General features: G+C 39.7%; 2 protein-coding genes across 7 annotated transcripts in view; one reads left to right on the forward strand and one right to left on the reverse strand.

Moving 5' to 3' along the window:
- PFKM (phosphofructokinase, muscle) overlaps positions 1-10191 on the reverse strand; it is a 44141-nt gene extending 33950 nt beyond the window's left edge. Inside the window, exon 1 of one of the 3 annotated variants that reach the window (XM_079936774.1) lies at positions 9867-10191. The gene's annotated coding sequence lies outside the window, so the exon portion shown is untranslated. Of the gene's footprint in view, positions 1-210; positions 332-5583; positions 5675-9866 lie in introns of those variants that run through there. The other 2 variants (XM_079936776.1, XM_079936775.1) reach the window with 2 other exon arrangements.
- The window catches only part of SENP1 (SUMO specific peptidase 1), a 62924-nt gene continuing 54358 nt past the window's right edge, over positions 8460-17025 (forward strand). Inside the window, exons 1-4 of one of the 4 annotated variants that reach the window (XM_079936777.1) lie at positions 8460-9884; positions 13406-13453; positions 15351-15481; positions 16522-16603. In XM_079936777.1, coding sequence (XP_079792903.1) covers positions 9833-9884; positions 13406-13453; positions 15351-15481; positions 16522-16603 — 313 coding nt within the window. In that variant the 5' untranslated portion in view covers positions 8460-9832. The remainder of the gene's footprint in view (positions 9885-13405; positions 13454-15350; positions 15482-16521; positions 16604-17025) is intronic. The other 3 variants (XM_079936778.1, XM_079936780.1, XM_079936779.1) reach the window with 3 other exon arrangements.

Raw genomic sequence — 17025 nt, forward strand, 5'->3', positions numbered from 1 at the left:
TCAAAATGGTTCCTCTTCTCCTCCCCCTGCTGGAAGCCCAAGGAGATTTTTCTCTGATATTTACTGTGGGAATCTGGTCAAACTCCTGGAAGTAAATCTCACAATATTGTGAGGTCCCCCTTTGATTGGATCCCCCTATAGTTTTTTACTCCTAGAATTGTGTGCACTGAGCCTCCAGCAATTTATCAATTACAGTTCAGGCTTTCCTACCCCTTCACTGGTTCCCGAGGTTTCCACTCCTGGGTCTCTGCTCCAGTAAGCTGTGACAAACTGTATTCACCTGTTTGTCTCTCCAATTTTGGGGTCAACAGTTTGCCCTTTGTCTTCCCCTCTCTTACAGATTCAAGAAGAGTTGTTGGTTTTTCAGTCTTTTTACTATTACTTGCTGTTAGCATGGAGTATGACTTCCAAGCGCCTTACATGGGGAAACTGGAAGACAGAAGCCCAAATTATACATATTAAATGGGTGAATTTTATGATATGTGAATTACATCTCAATAAATATGTATTTAAAATTTGAAAAAGGAGCGGCTGGAAAAGCTCCCCATACATTCTGGGGTTTTTAACTCCAAAAATTAATCTAAAGGCTGAAATTTAAAAATCAATCCACCCCTTCCCCTTTCTACCCACTACCGACTCCTATATCTTCATTGAAAGTGTTCTTAATGAATTACTACATTAATGGGTCTACCTTAATTAGGTAAAGACAAGGAAATGTCACTCACTCATAGCCTTATCCCAATATACTTGATCCTTTAGATCCTTTTTTCTGTCCAGGGATCAATCATCCCTAGGAGTTCCTAGAAAACTATATGAGCACAATTCAAAGAAATATCATCTTAAAAGGCACCTAGGGAACTTTCAGGTCAGTTGGAGGTTGGAATCACAGAAAGTACTTAGGCCTTGCCTGGGGTCATCCTGGTGTAATACCCAAATTTGAAGACGTTACTCTCTGAGAGCTAAATTAGTAAAAAACCAACCCAAAATAGAGAGTAGCTAATGGAAGAAATACATCATATTAAGAAATGGCTGTAAATGTTTTCCTGTTAAGAATTTTGAGAAACCCCTATTCATTATTAATTTATTCATACATTCAACAAATATTTATTGAGGACTCATTATGTGCCAGCCACTGTGTCAGGTACTGAGGTATAATAAGCTCTCAAGAAGCTTATCTAGAGGGGCTATCAAAGGTTCATAGGAAGCTTATATTTCATTGGACCTGGGATATAATTGAAGAAGTCAATAACCCAATTAACAATTATAATATATCAAATTCTTATGCCATAAATATATTAGTTGAGGGAAAATGGAGTAAGAAAAAAATGGGACCTGGATAGTAAGAATTTGGCAGTGTTTATTTAGTACTGTTTGAGAGAAGAACACCAATGGATATACATATTCCAGTATTAGAGAGATGGATGACATGATAAAACCATGACAGCTCCTTATATGGATTTTCCTTAATTTTAATCTTAAACTCCAAGACCATACATTTCACTTTTTCATAATTTTCTGTTTATCAAAAAACTTAAATTTCAAATATAGTTTCCCAGGAATCTTAACAACTTGGAAGGGGCATTTTAGTCAGCTATGGTTGACTTATGAATCAAAATTTGGATGTATAATTTGATGGTGGAATGATGACAGAAGGGAATGTTTGAGATCTGGGAAGTTCTAAAAACTATGGTATATATCCAATCCTCGGGCCTCTAATAGGGGAGTCTGAGAAGCATCCCTCAGGGCATGGTGCTGGTATGTGACGCCTACAGGTAAACATAGTATGGTGACTAAGGAAGAAGAGAGTGAGAAAGGGGTCTAAACATTGTCATACAAGCTAGGGTGCCTAAGGAAATTGTCAGGAGTAAAGCACACAGCTTAGCAGAGTTAAGGACCAGGAGTCAAAAAAACAAAGCAGCAAGTTAGGCAAACAAGAGATGGTACCCAAAAAAAACTTGAGGCGACCAGACTAAGCCAGTAGCTGAATTTGCCCTATTACAAGATTATTTTCATTACTGGTATGGTTTAATGGGGCTGAAAAAGGACAGACACCCTGGACCCCTCTTCCAGAGGAGAAAGCTAAAATGTCCTGGGTTTGCACTGGAAAAAAACCTGGGGTTCTCAAATAGGCTTCTCAAGAGGGGCTTATGCCCATTCTAATGACTCAATGATAGGAATTAGCTAGGGTTCTGCTGGAAATCTAGAACTTTGTCCAAAATATAATCAGCTTTCTTCAGTTGTTGACGTTGGTAGCTAGAATTCAGGCTTTAGGGGACTTGGCAGAGAGTGAGGGGAAAAAAGACTTGAACCCATAAGAAGAAAGTCAGTTGGACCCAGAAGGCCATGTGGTTAAAGTCTACTATTTCTTCTACCTTGTACTATCTGTTGGTGGTCTTCTTGTTTTCAGCACATTGGGTAAAGCTAATGTGCACAAAGGAGAGCCACCTTATACGACAGTTCAGCTTATACGTCATACACTGGTACCAAGCAATGAAAGACATATTGTTTACATAGATCCTCATAGTACAGGAAGACATTTAGAAGGTCCCCTTAGACTCCCCAGAGCTTCCTAGGTATTAGACAGCTATTTGGGATATTGGCATGAAGTCCAGGCTAATAATAGGGGCAAAAATTATAATTATCATGAAATAAGGCATTCTGGGGGAGAGAAGTACAAGAAGATGTTTAAAGAGAATTCTGCAGCAGCTAGATAGGAAGAGCACTTGAGTAAACCAGCTGAGATATCCTAAAGTACTTGGCTCATATGCTCTGCCCATTAACCCTGTTAAGTAATGGTAGTTAAATAAACATATAGAGAGCTTTGGAGAGGACCCTCTAAACTAGGATAAAATTAAACATTACTGCCAGGAAGTTGAGTAGTTCATGAAGACAGAAGATCTCTTTCACAATGATTACTAAACGCTGGTATAGATGAGGGGCAATAAAGAGGATGTTGTATGCTATACTCATGAGTCCATTCACTACCACTAGGATGGTATGAGAAGATAAAGATTATGTTGATAATGCTAGTGATGGTGTACCAGGACCATCATTTAGGAATGAGAAGTAGGTATGTCAGTCATCCAGGTGTAACTCTAACCCAGGAGAAGAGGAAATAGCATACTATAGGTTTCTTGTGTTCAGTCAACAAATATTGAGCACCTATTACATGTTAGGCACTGTTCTAGACACAAGGGGATCCAGGATTGGGAAAAAAAACCCTGTCTATCCTTATGGAGCTTAAATAATAGTGAGGAAAGCAGATAATGAACAAGTTAGTCAATTAGTGATAAATGCTTTGAAGAAAAATAAAGCAGGGCAAAGAAGCAGAGCAACAAGTGTGCTATCTGCAGTAGGGTGTTCTGGAAAAACCTTGCTGAAATGACATTCTAGGAAGAAGTCTGAACAAACAGTAGAGAAAACCATGCTACCAGTTGGAGGGAGAGCTTTCAGATGGGGAGAATAGCAAATGCAAAGGTTCTGAGGCAGGAAGAAGTTAGGAGTATCATACCCGAGGATCACCAAGATTTCCTTTGGACCAGAATCAGAATTGTAAATGGGTTACTATGACTTGGTGGGTTCATATTGTGAAACATATGTAGCAATTAGGTATGGGTCTCTCTCTGGGTTGAAACAAATATCTATCTGGTTCTCTCACTTCTACACAACCCCTGGATCTCATCTAGTCCTTAACCTGACTAATATGCTATTGTGTGTTTGCCTCCACTAGAATGTAAGCTCCCTGAGGACAGACCCTGGGCACAAGCATGAAACCACTGTCTGCGCTGGAGAGTCATCTTTAGCTCTAGTTGGCATAGGATGACCCCTGGAGACCCTACAGCCTCTACTAGCAACAAATATTAAGGTTTCTGACACAGTGCACTGGCTTAAGACAAAGCTTCTTGATTCCAGTCCAGCAGATTCAGCATCACCTGGATCCTTGTCAGAAATGAAAATTCTTGGGCCCTACCTGGAACCTACTGAATCACAAACTCTGGGGCTGAGGCAGAGCAATGTGGTTTAACAAGCCCTCCAAGTGATTCAGATGCACAATGAAGTTTGAGAACCATTGTTCTAAGTTGTGGCGGTCTAGGAACACCAGTCACTTGAAGAATAAATCTGCATGTCTCAAAGGCCTGGGTGGTTCCTATGGAGTCATTTCTGCCAATGAGGATCAACTTCTTGAGAAAGCTAGCTCAAGAAAGAGGTTACAGGTAACAAGATGACCCCTACCGCAGGCTGAAGCACCACATTCAAGTCTTGATAAGGGCAGAGGTAAACAAAGTCTTCAGCCGAGGTGTGAAGACTCAAGCTTGGACCAGATACACTTTTTCTTTTCTTAAAGAAGAAAGTTTGGGGGGATATCAGAGAAGAGAAGACAAATAATCATTATATAAGACAATATTGGGAGTGAGTCTTCTACTTCAGATCTTCTGCTTTACCTCATCGAGCATAATGTGAAAGGACTAGCTGTTTAGCAAGTCCAAGGAATATGTCTTCAGGCTCTTATACACATTTCCCTGGGTTAACTGAGAGGCAGTTTAACAGGGGGCTCAGAGTAGGGTGGTCCAAGAGGATAAATAAGATCATTTCTATTAACCAATGGAAGATGAAAAAAAGGGTTCCACAGGTCTACTGGTATCCTTGCATACTTGACTGAAAGAAAAGCATCTTTAAGGTTATTTTCCCACTCAATGATCTTTCCAATTTAGTTGACACTATAAAAGCCCTGAAAATTCTAGCTTCATGAAAACACAAGTTCCTTGGAGCTGGTCCTGGGAGGTTGGGATCGGAAGCTCAATGTTGAATGGTGACTAGGTTGAGATGAAGGCAATCTTGTTAGAGGCAGAGCTCCCACTGATTTTCCTTTAGCAAGAATACAGGTTCTTACAGCTTAGAAGTGGTAAGACCCAGAAGGCATAGCATGATTTGGCTCTTCTACTATCTTTATAGTTGGCTCCCCAGCTATTCCTCCCCTCACTCAAGTTGTAGTGGCCTCTCTACTCCTCCAATGAGCCAAACTCCTTCTCATCTCAGAGCCTACTGTCCCTTTTTCCAGAAAGCTCCTCTTCCCCCTTTGCCTGGCTAATGCATACTCATCTCTCAGGTCTTCCCAAGAAAGGGTCTTTCTGACTTCTCAGGCCAGGTTAGGTGCTCTGTTTTACACTCTGATTACATGGTATTATTTTCCTTCATTGTACTTGCATCATTCTAATTATCTAGCCACATGTGTGATCATGTGATTACTGTCTTCCTCCCACAAGACCATAAACCTCATGAGGGCAGGCAATGTACTGATTTTCCTTACTTTTTTCCCAGTGCCAAGTACAGTGCCTGACATAATATGTGCTAAACAACTTTTCTTGGAAGGAACAAAAAGGAGGGAGAGAAGGAGGGAGGGAGAGAAGGAGGGAGGGAGAGAGGAAGGAAGAAAAGGAAGGGAAGAGGAGGGAATGAAGGAGGGGAAGTAGGCAGGGAGAAAGGCGGAAGAGGAGGAATGGAGGCCCCAGTGGGGCAAATTGGGAAGATATTTGATTCTCAGTCTCTAATGGGAGAGTTGGAAGGGTTAAATGTAGCTCTTACCTGAGGCCTCAGTGCTTAAAGGCAGAAGTTGAACATCAAAATTTTGTCCATGGGATAATGCTGAGTTCAAACCACAGAAGCAGTTCCAAATGGGTCATCAGAGCAAAGGGGGTCTGAGGTGAGTATTAAGTATAGAGCAAAATGAGAATGGGAAAAGCAGGGAAGAAGAGGGCAAATAAGAAATAATCTATACAAATTCGGGAAACTGTAGGACAAGTCCACCAGCTGGGCTTATTTCTTTACCTAGCAGCTTTTTATGCATGGGCAAAGCAATGTCTGATTAAAGGGACACAGACCACACACAGTTGCCATATATAGATATGTATTCTTCCAACAGCTTAATAAATTGGAATTCTTGTATACAAACCATTTTCTTGTGAGTCTGGTTAACCCTGGGTACACTAAGGGGACTGAATTAAGTCAGAGTGTATGCCATTTCAAAGCTTAGGACTGGATCCTGGATCATGGTGCCCTGCTAACATGCTGGAGCTCAGTGAAACTCTACCTAAGCAGTCAGCTCCCTTCCCTACATCTCCAAGGCATCCTCTTTTTAAATTCAACATTTTTGAACCAAAGTTATCAAGCTCTTAACTTATTATCTCCCTTCTTGATCGTTAGCTCCTGGGGGAGAGGGAAAGCATCTAGTTCACTTTCTCATCTCTTACTGAGTCTAGTACAATGACTTCAAATAGTTAAGTGCTCAAATATTATTGAATAAATATTGCTATATACTTCATAGGTGCTGGGAGTAATTACTCCAATGAATTTGTTAACTTCTTGAGGAAAACCTTTTTAGACCTGAATTCCTTCTGGAAATATAAGGAGTTGGGCTAAAGAAACTCTAAGGCATTTCCAAATTGTAAACTACTGGGACAATGACAAGGTTATGTTACAACCTCTCTTATCATTTCTAGCATATTATTGGGTACGTAGTGGGAACTCAATAAATGTTTGCACTGAACTGACTCCAATACAGATATATTTAAGTTGAGAAGAAACACATAAATGTGTTTCTGAAGTTTCATATAAATTGCCTAAGAGTTGGACACTACTTAAAGAGAAATCTGTTATTAAGTGGATTCTGAAGGTGAATATTTTTTAATGATATTTGGAATCACTTTGTGATATAATAACTCCTTAATTTATTTTTTTAAGTTTCACATTTTTATATATCAAGGTTCCTAATAATAGGTTAAACCAGATTAGCAGCTTACAGTTATGAGGGAGCCAAATGACTTACTATTGACGAAATCAAGCTATTCTTCATAGAGGGAACTGTCCCTCTTTCTGTAATTTTACAGATTTCTCTCTCTCTCTCTCTCTCTCTGTCACACACATACACACACACACACACACACACACACACACACACACCCCAACTTTCTCCCCTGTGTCTTAACTCATATTTTGAATTCAGTAAGTCTATCCTAATTTATAATGCTACTCATAAATTTTTCACTTTCCAATACTCCTTTCCACATTCCTCCCCCTTGTTTAACCACGTGCCTCACCATTTTTAAAAATAGGTATGCCTTCCACGGAGTCTGGATCATCCATAGTATCTAGACTCTTCAAGGCGTCTGTCTTGGATGGTGGCTTTTGTATGAGCATGCTGCAAGTTGAAGCTTCCTCAGCTGAGAAGCAACATTTCTAGGTCACCCTCAAGGTGGGATTCAGGGAGGGGAGTGCTCTTTATTCTCTTTCACTTTCTCTAAGGCTCTCAGTTAGCTTTCCAGGGCATTTTTCACATAAATCCAGTGACAAATTAGAGAAGTGATGACTCTTATCAACAACTATCTTACCTCCAAAAGGTTCTACTATTTTGACATAAATGAGGTAAAAGCAGAACACATAACTAGAAACTTTAAGACTGGGGTGGAAGAGAAAGCCATTTTTCTTTGGGACTCTATTTATCTTATAGGTTTTGGAGTGTCAATTCCAATGGCAACAAGGACTCCCACAGATGAACCTGGAAAGGTTGAAATAATTCACAAAGGACAGAGAAATCAACTACCAGCTCATGTGCTATAAATCTTGTTCTCCCTCAACTCCCAATTCCTCCTTACCTGCCTGGGGCCTATCCCCACACATCAGGCCAAAATCTCACCTGATACTAGTACAAGAAAAAGACAAGACTCAGTCATAAACATTTTATCATAGTGGGGATGGAAAAACAAGGTCAGTTGACTGCTAAAGCCTGCCTCTACACTAGTAAGTCTCATATCCTGTACTGTGATTCCCTGCAAGAGAACCCATTCTGTCACTTGAGTATGATCAGGAGACACTGGTACCTGTTCTCTGAGGAGTCCTGACTAACTGGCGAGACTGAATCACACACGTGAAAAATTTCAGATGCAACTCCTCTTTATGCACGGTTGTCTCCTAGAAATAGAGACAGAGTTTAATGCAAATCAACTGATCTGTGGAATGAATAAGATGGATAAAAGTGACATGGACCAGGTATGTTCAATACTAACAGGCCTTAGGACCTGACAGTATAAAATGTCAGCATATGAAGTGATACATATAATCTACTTTTATACATTTGACAGGGCAAGATATCCTGAACTCAGCACGCATCTTCTCCAGCAGCTGGGAGTAGCTAAATGGCTGGGGGCCTCCAGCTCAGCCAAGTTTGACCTCAGACTGTGGCTGTCATCTGGGTCTAGAGTGCTTACTCAGAAGCATTTCTCCAAGACTTCTAGACAGGGCTTGGGTCCTGAGGCCCGCCAAGCTGAGGGACTTGGTAACAAGTCTAAATGAACAAACACATTTCTTCTCATTATTTTCTCTTAAAAATAAAGATTAAAGGTTAATCAATTCGGTCCCAGGAACAACAACATGGCCATTTAGTTCTTCAGAGGGCAGAAATCTGGGTTTGACCCCAGATAGCTTTCCTCACACCTCCTGGAGGAGTGTTTCAAACTCCCCCAGAGTTCTGGAAATTTCTACACGTTTCTAGAGTCCAACCTAAGCCAATCCCAAGCTGCTCCCCACCCCCTTTTCCCCAATGGCCAATCAAGCATGATGTAGTGCAAAGAGTATAGGGTTGCAAGTTAAGAAACCTGTTTACTAGGCCCAGATCTGCCATGTACTTTATAACTTTGGGAAAAGACTTCACATCTCTGAAACTCAGACTGAATGATCGCAAATAACCTCTACAAGCACTAACGTTTTGTGATTCTCAATAAAACATGAACCTAGCCTGAGTTAGATTTACCTCTCAGGTCAACATCTGTCAAGGTGGCCACAGGTTCTCGCAGATCGAGGGCCACAGCAAGAAGCTGCCATGGAAACCAGAGCGTAAGCAAAAATCGCCAGAGCGGAACCAGAAGGCAGCAGGTAAGGGGGCCGAGGGAACAGAGAAAAGCGAAGGACGAAGGGCAAACTAACAGTATTTTAACAACGAGAACGAGAAAAAGCCAAAACTGAAAGAGGAACTTATAACCACAGCCTTAGATGATCCCTTGGCTTCTCAGGCCTCGCCACACTGCGCAGGCGTTGCGCGGGTCCTCGACTCTGCTCTTTGACCTCTCACCCCACCCCCTTCCTCCGCTGCCACCGAACAGCTCTTCCGGTGTTGTGGAGGCGGTTCCGGTTCGCGGCGGTTCCCGGGTTTTGCTTTCCGCGCCCGGCCGGAAACCCCTTCGCATAGCAGCCGGTTCCGGTTCGGTGAGTGGCGGCGGGAAGCTGGGGGAGGGGTGAGGATGGAGGGAGCTTGGGCCGGGAGGCAGTGCGGGCCCGGGCCCGGCAGCCTGGGCTGGGCTGGACGGAAGCGGGGACGGCTGTGGGGACGGCGCTTTTTCCTCTGCCCCGCCCCCTGGGACCACCTCCCCTCACCCCTGCTGTCTGCCGGCCGCGATCTGGCCGGTGGCCGTTAGGTTTCCCGAGGCCGTTCCTTGAGGCCTCTTTCTCCGGGGTCGAGGAGAGGCCGTCTCCCTAAGGTCACGGCCGGCCCCATCTCAGCACCCAGCCCTACGTGTGAGGAAAAGGCCGGTTGGGATTTCGGGGCTTTCCCGCCAGAGCAGGTTTTCTCTCAGGGGAAAGCTGTTTTCACCGGGAAGCTCCGCTTTTCTGTTATACCTGCTTCACCTCCCGCCTTCCTTGAGACCTGAAAGATATTTCTCGACTACTTCTGCGTGTCACGTAAACATTTCTCCAACTCTTTTTACTCTGTGGTGTCTCCCCGAGATGTCATACCGCTAGTGCCACCACCAGAGAGAAACGTCCGGACCCTCCTGCCCAGGTTATGAAAATCCCCTTAACCGCCACCGTTTGCTTACCTGGCTCATCGCCTTCTGGTAATTCCCTTCAACCGTCTCTTTCTTGGGGTCCCCTAACGTGATCTCTCTGGATATATGCCCAGTTTCTCTTGAGCTTGGTGATTTCTGTTTATCGGTGCCTCTGCAGTATTTCCACTATCTTGTTGGCAATAACTTGCTCCTTTATCACTTTCACGTCAGCCTTGTTAAGTCATTTCACCTCACGTTTGGTTCACTTATATTTGGGGTGGTGGTGATTCTTATGAAATTCATATAAGGCCTTTTATAGGCCACTAACTATTTGATTTAGGGTCCCTCTTCCAATTGGATGTTTTTGGATGGAGTAGATCGCATCATCTCCTAAATCTTTACTCTCTATAAAGATAATTTGTGCTAAGGACTCGTGTTGAAAGATAGATCACACTGAATTTGAAATTACAGTTACCGTGAAGCCTTAAGCATCTCTTTAAGCATGATCCCTTAACCTTCCAATTTAGAGTTTCCCTTTTTTCCCTCTAGTCCCATTTTGGAAGCCTCATTTGTTTTTATCTTGAGAAGCCTCGTTCACTCTTAACCTAATTCCAGTTAATTATCCCAACTGCAAAGATGGTCTTCGTATCACCCATCGGATGGCAAATCTAGAGGGAGCAAACGGATTAAAAGACAGGTTTTTCTGCCTCAAGCTATGACGTAACTCTTGACTGCTGCTTCGGAAGTCTTTCCTTTTCTTTAGCTGACTCCTACACCTCCTACCAATTGCACCAGCTTTATTTTATGGCTGTAATATCTGTTGATGAATCTGGTTTCCTCCCGTGGACAGTAAGATTCTCAGCAGCAGGGACCAGTTCTTATTCATCTTTGTATCACCAGTCCCCTGTATGTTATTGGTGCACAGTAAATGTTTGTGTATGAAAGAAAGTGAATCTTTGGTGTTTAAAGTATTAGAGTCTAATTGGAGAGATTCCTTGTAAAAATATGAAAAACAACAACAAAAGTACATAATGATATGGTACAAACTGTCTCATAAACATAATTTCCCAGAGTTCGTAGTAGGATAATTCATATGATCACTTCCACACCCTTCTCATATCATAAATTGTTCTTACTACATCTTGGTCCTGCATAAAGCTAATTGTACAATGCCTCTCCTCAATATATACTTTCAAAAAACTTCATCATAGCTCTAAACATTCACTTTTATTATCACCTCTTTGCATGTATGTAAACTTATAAATGTTTTACCATACTCATTACATTCTGTTATTGCCAGGACTTTGCCATCTTTTTTTTTCTTTCAGATTTCCTACTATCTTGTGTTCAGCTACTTACCTGACTTCATCTGAATACCTGTAACTACTTATGTTCTTTTAATAAATTAAATGAACAAAGTGAAGTAGAAAATGTGTTACTAGAATGCTCTTCTTAGAGGGAAAAAATTCTTATGCTTGAAAGAATTTGGTGGTTTCAGAGGTTCCAGGTCCAACATTTCATGTTGAATCTTGGGGTAAAATATTCCTCTCCCATTGTATTTGCAAAGTGGCAAAAAGGAAGTGGCACACTGAAGAAGCTGGATGTATTTGTATTAAAATGTAAATGTGGGGCTTTAATTCTTAAAATTATAAAAAAAGTGTGGATTCCCCAGAATTAGCTAGGGATTACTTTTATCTTGCCAATGTGTATGAATCCTTGAATAAGGATATGCTAAAGGATGTGATTTTGTATTGTTTATTGAAAGAACATTTGCTTGGAAGTGAGGATGCCTGGATTTTTGTCTTCCCTTTGCCCCATCTTTGTGATTTCAGGCAAGTCACTTAACCACTCTGGACATAATCTCTAACATTCTTTGATTTGCTTGCTTCCCTCTTCACATCTATCTCAGCAATGCAAAGGAAGTTAACATGGGATTGTTCTAATGGGCACCAGGCTTTTAAATTGGCATTCTTCTTAACACAACAAAAAAGACTAGTGATGACTCCTGGCCCATGGGCCCCCAGAGCTGGGGGCGGCTGGGGGACAGGGAGAGAAGAGAGGCAAAGTGTCCTAGGGAACATTTGGAAGTGCTGAAATGATTGGACAGTAGAAAATGAGCAAATATTTTAAAACTAAACCTGAAAAAAATGTCCCCTCACCCCTCCCCACCCAAGCCAAACAGGTGTGTTAAGAAACTTTAAATAAATATTAAAAGGGTAGGTTTGTTAAAAAAAAAAAAAAAAAAAAGACTAGACTAGCGATGACAGTTACGGGATGACCTGAAAGAGTGAAATGTGAAAAAGCCACTGCTAGTTTATTGGTTGATAGGATTTTTTTTTCCCCTTAATGGGGGACCCAGGGAATTTGGCTTTATTAAAAAAGAAAGAAGTGGAAAGAATAATGTGTAGAACTACCAGATAGAAACCTTTTAGTAAGTTGAGCATTTGGAAATATATTTGAAGCCTAAATCTAGGGCTTAAATTCTTTGGGAAACCTCCCTGGCAAGACTAGGTAATCAGATGATTACTCTGCTTAGTCTGTACCTATGCCAGGAAAAGCTCGAGCAGCCTTCCTTTATGTGTGCACTTCGTTATTGGGGCCGTAAAGAATTCCTGTTATCATCATGCAGTTTCCTTAGATTGAAGCCCTGATAGTGCTATGTATTTGGTGAAGTGCTCAATCTTTTTAAAAATATGTGATAAGATTATGACTATATATATGTACCATCTCTAGTCTCCTCCTATTGTAAATCTGCCAAGAAGCCTGTGTCCAAGGGTACATTTATTAACCTAGTTCCATCAGTTAGGCTTTTAACTTCTTTTTCTGGACAAATTAGATATATCGAGGAAAAAAATAATTTCATGTAGGCAAAGGGACTTTGGTTTGCAACTGTTTGAGTAATGATGGGGGAAAAAGTACTTAGTACAACTGCAAAGTGTTCCTTGATAACTTTTTGTTTGGCTGCTAAGACGTATGGAAGAGAAGTCCTAACAGGACTACCACAAGATCTGTCACTTGTTTATAAAATGATTTAGTGGGACTTCCCTAGTGGTCCAGTGGTTAAGACTTTGCCTTCCAATGCAGGGGGAACCCTGGTCAGGGAGCTAAGATCTCATGTGCCTCGAGGCCAAAAAACCAAAACATAAAACAGAAGCAATATTGTAACAAATTCAATAAAGACTTTAAAAATGGTCCAAATAAAATAAAATAAAATGGTTTCGCATGAGGTAATAGAAAGATTAATGGATTGGGAAGAATGTTTAGGCTGTAATTTCAGTGCAGTCACTAACTTTATGATCATATGCAAATTAATCTGCAAAGGGTTGGCTTTCCTAACCTGGTTTGTGCTGTAATCTGTGATTCTGTGGGTAGTCCATAATTGCTCTTTAGTATTACACAGGTTGCAGAAATGTTTGGAACTACCTCAGGCTAGTTTTAGTTCCCATTCTCTTCCCATCAACTTGCCTTACCATGTTCTATTTTTCTCCACTAAGAATACAAGTGTCACTTCTGAGTGGCTTCCTGTTGTGTAATGACATGAAAGAGATGTTTCAGAATGTAACATTTCTATTTTCTGTCTTCTTTTATAGGACTTTGTATCTTTGCTGAAGTCAGTGATGTGAAAATACCTGACATGGGTAAGACTGACTATGAAGTAGTGTTTAATCCTTTTAGTTACTCTGATTAGATACGCTGGAGTGAAAGAATATTTGCATCTTTGTGCTTAATAATATTTTCAATATTTGTGTCTTTGTGCTTAATAATAATTTTAAAGGCGATCTCATCCTAATTATGTAATACAGTATACCAAACAATTTTCTTTTGGTTGGGATATTGTTTATAGCAACATTTTAAAGCATTTTCTCATTCATTGTGTTGAAAAAGCTAAATACACAGTAGCAAGCATTTCTGTGTGCAAGGACTTGCTTTTTAAGTACTTAAAATACCTAATAGAGTAAGTCCCCTACACACAAACCTTCAAGTTGTGAACTTTCTTTTCAAAGATGCGAACATGCGTTTGCATGTCCAGTCACGTAAGTTAGTTCACGTGTCTGGTGTACATCGTCACGTGTGTGCATCCTCTACAAGTCCTTGAGCTTTTGTGTACTTTATTGTACAGTACTGTGTAGAGTACAGTAGTACGGTGTCTTTATTTCAAGCCCAGGATGTCTTGAAGCAAGCGTAAAGCAGCAGTAATGTAGGTGGTACTGCTAAGAAGCACCAGCCGTTTTACTGCACTGTACTACTGTACTTTTCAAGGTACTGTAAGATTAAAAATGTTTTCTTTATTTTTTGTGTTTGTTTTTTATGTATTATTTGTGTGAAAAGTATTATAAACCTATTATAGTACAGTACTATATAGCCAATTGTGTTAGTTGGGTACCTAGGCTAACTTTGTTGGACTTACAAACAAATTGGACTTAACAGACGTGCCCTCGGAACGGTACTCGTTTGTATGTAGGGGACTTACTTTAGTACCTAGTAGGTACTATTATTATCTCCATTTTGTTGACAGAGAAACTGAGACACAGAGGTTAAGAAACTTGCCTAGGATCACACAGCTATAACTGGCAGAGCCAGGATTTAAACTCAGGGACTGGTTCCAGGGTCCTTGTTCTTTAGTACTGTTATACTGCCCTCTATGTGATAAATAATTTGATTAAGGTAAAATTTAAATTTCATTTAGCTAGTGGCATTGAGAATTAATTGTGATTGGAACATTTTCTGCTATTCATAGTACTTTATGTCTATAACAGGGAACAGTATAAGGTCAAGACTAATAGTCAATTTAGGAATAGGTTGAAAAATCTATATAGTTCGATCTTATAATATCCCATAGGCTCCTCTTAAGTCCACATTAGTCTTCCCTCTACTGTTTTTTCCTTTTGTTTAGTCTACCTTCTTTCTCCTGGTCATTTGTTTCCCTTTTCTCTCATTGCTGATAGCAGTATAAATCCCTGAGTTCCCTTACTCTCACTTGTTCCTATTCTAACTCTTATGGTAACAAAGGTCTCAAAAATGGTAATAAAGTACAGTTCTGCCACAGTATACAGTAACTGAGCTGATATCTATTAAGAGCTATATGAATAAATTACGCTTTTTGCATAAAAAATTTTCAAGTGGATTAAATTTTAAAGCACCTTGTTGAGTTGAAACAGAGGAAATAAACCAGGGTTAAGAGTATTTGCTTTGAATGGTGAAATTTTTTTTTTTCTACAGTTAAAATAAAAAAATTTTTCTTTTGGGAAAATTTCATTACTTTTAAAACTTTGAATTAAGCTCTTTTTATTCTTGTACAAGTTTTGAACTATTTAGTAGATGATCTCGATTCCAAATTAACCAATTTCTGCACATGGGCCTGTTTTTTTGACAGTGACATTTTGAGATTTCTTGCCAAGAGTTATGAAGGAGCGGTTTTATTTGACTGTAGAGGTGTTTGGGGGAAATCATTTTTATTAGGTGAAAAGATTGGTTCATAGGAAAGTAGGTATTGAAGAATTATGTGACTTGAACTAATCCGGACTCTTTCCCCAGATGATACTGCTGATAGGATGAGGATGGATGCTGGAGAAGTAACTTTAGTGAACCACAACTCCGTATTCAAAACCCATCTCCTGTCACAAACAGGTTTTCCAGAGGACCAGCTTTCACTTTCTGACCATCAGGTTAGTAATAATTTTCTTTCCTTAATTAATTATTTTGGCTTAAGTTTTCATCTGATAGAGTTTAAATGCCACACTCAAAAGCACAAGAATATATGTAAACTTTTTACAATCAGTAATGCTAGTATTTGGAATTCTGTTTGATACGTTGAAGTTAAATAAGAGCCAGGCTATGTACAAATCCTTGGAGAATGATACCTTTTAGAAACTCTTTATTATTCCTCTGAATATTACAATTAACTAATACACAGATCAGTGTTCTTTTAAACTGGTGTCTTAAAATTGCTGAGCATTAAATGGGGGGAAACTATGAAAATATACAGTAGCTCTGAAATTTCTCTGTTCTATAAAGCTTAGTTTCTCAAGGGACCAGCAGCAGCAGCATCACCTGAGACCTTATTAGAAAAGCAGAATCTCAGGCTTTACCCCATACCTGCTGAATCAGAATCTGCAGTTTAAAAAATCTCCAAGGTTTGAGGACTGTTAATAAAGTAGTCTTTCTCAGTAGGAAGCCATTACTAATTAGGATGAGACCATTCTTTGCTGTGTGCAGAATGTTTAGCATCCTTGGGCACTAAATACCTGTAGCATCTGCCCCCAGTAATCATTTTGATAACTGAATATATATCTACACATTTCCAGATTTGTACTGGGGTGCAGCAGCACCTCTGATTAAGAACTGTCCTGTAAAGTTATCAAGAGAATCAAAACCAGGTTGATTTTTCAGCTGCTTTGATATGTGATACACCTGGCTTTGAGAACAGGATATATTAAATACGTATTACCTTCTAATGAGCATTCTTTGAATTAAGTTGTATAACAGATATTTTGCCCATTTTTCCCCTTGAAGCCTTAATCATTTCATCATGTTTTCCTTTCTTACTAGTATGTAGCTTAATTTATTTATAATATATATAATTATAATTAATTATATTGCATTCTGAAATATGTCATAATCTTGTTTAATTATATATTTTTCCTAGTGTAAGTTTTTGTTTTATTGTAAAAAATATGGTTTAAGAAAAAACTTTTGTTTTGTTTAGATTTTACCTTCCAGGCAAGGAAATTTGGACCGATCATATACTTGTTCTACAAGAAGTGCAGCTTATCCAAATTATTATTCAGGTATGACACATTACTTGGAGTCAAGGCATTTCTACCTTTCAGACTTCTTCCTAGCAAGTTGTTTGTGTTTACTGTCTCTAAAAGTGAAAACATTGTCAAAAGCAAAATGGTATTTTCTCCACTAAAACATCATTTTAATGAGCTCTCTGTGTATGGTTGCTATAATACTTCACTGATCTAGTCTCAACCAGATATTTTTTAAAGGGAGATTTTTTTTTTAGAATCCATTCTCCTACTTGTCTATTATGCCCTTGTTAAAAACAATACAGCTTTGTTTTTGGCTTTTGGTTTTTTTTTTTTAGATATGTGTATGTGGTGTAAAGGTTACTTATACTGATTTGAAGCACAGAGCTAGCCTATTTGTATTCTGCTTGAAATCATAAATACTGAAAATTTATTTCTACCCAAGCTTGTCCCTCCAT

The sequence above is a fragment of the Stenella coeruleoalba genome (assembly GCF_951394435.1).
Source record: "Stenella coeruleoalba genome assembly, chromosome: 11".
Lineage (NCBI taxonomy): Eukaryota > Metazoa > Chordata > Mammalia > Artiodactyla > Delphinidae > Stenella > Stenella coeruleoalba.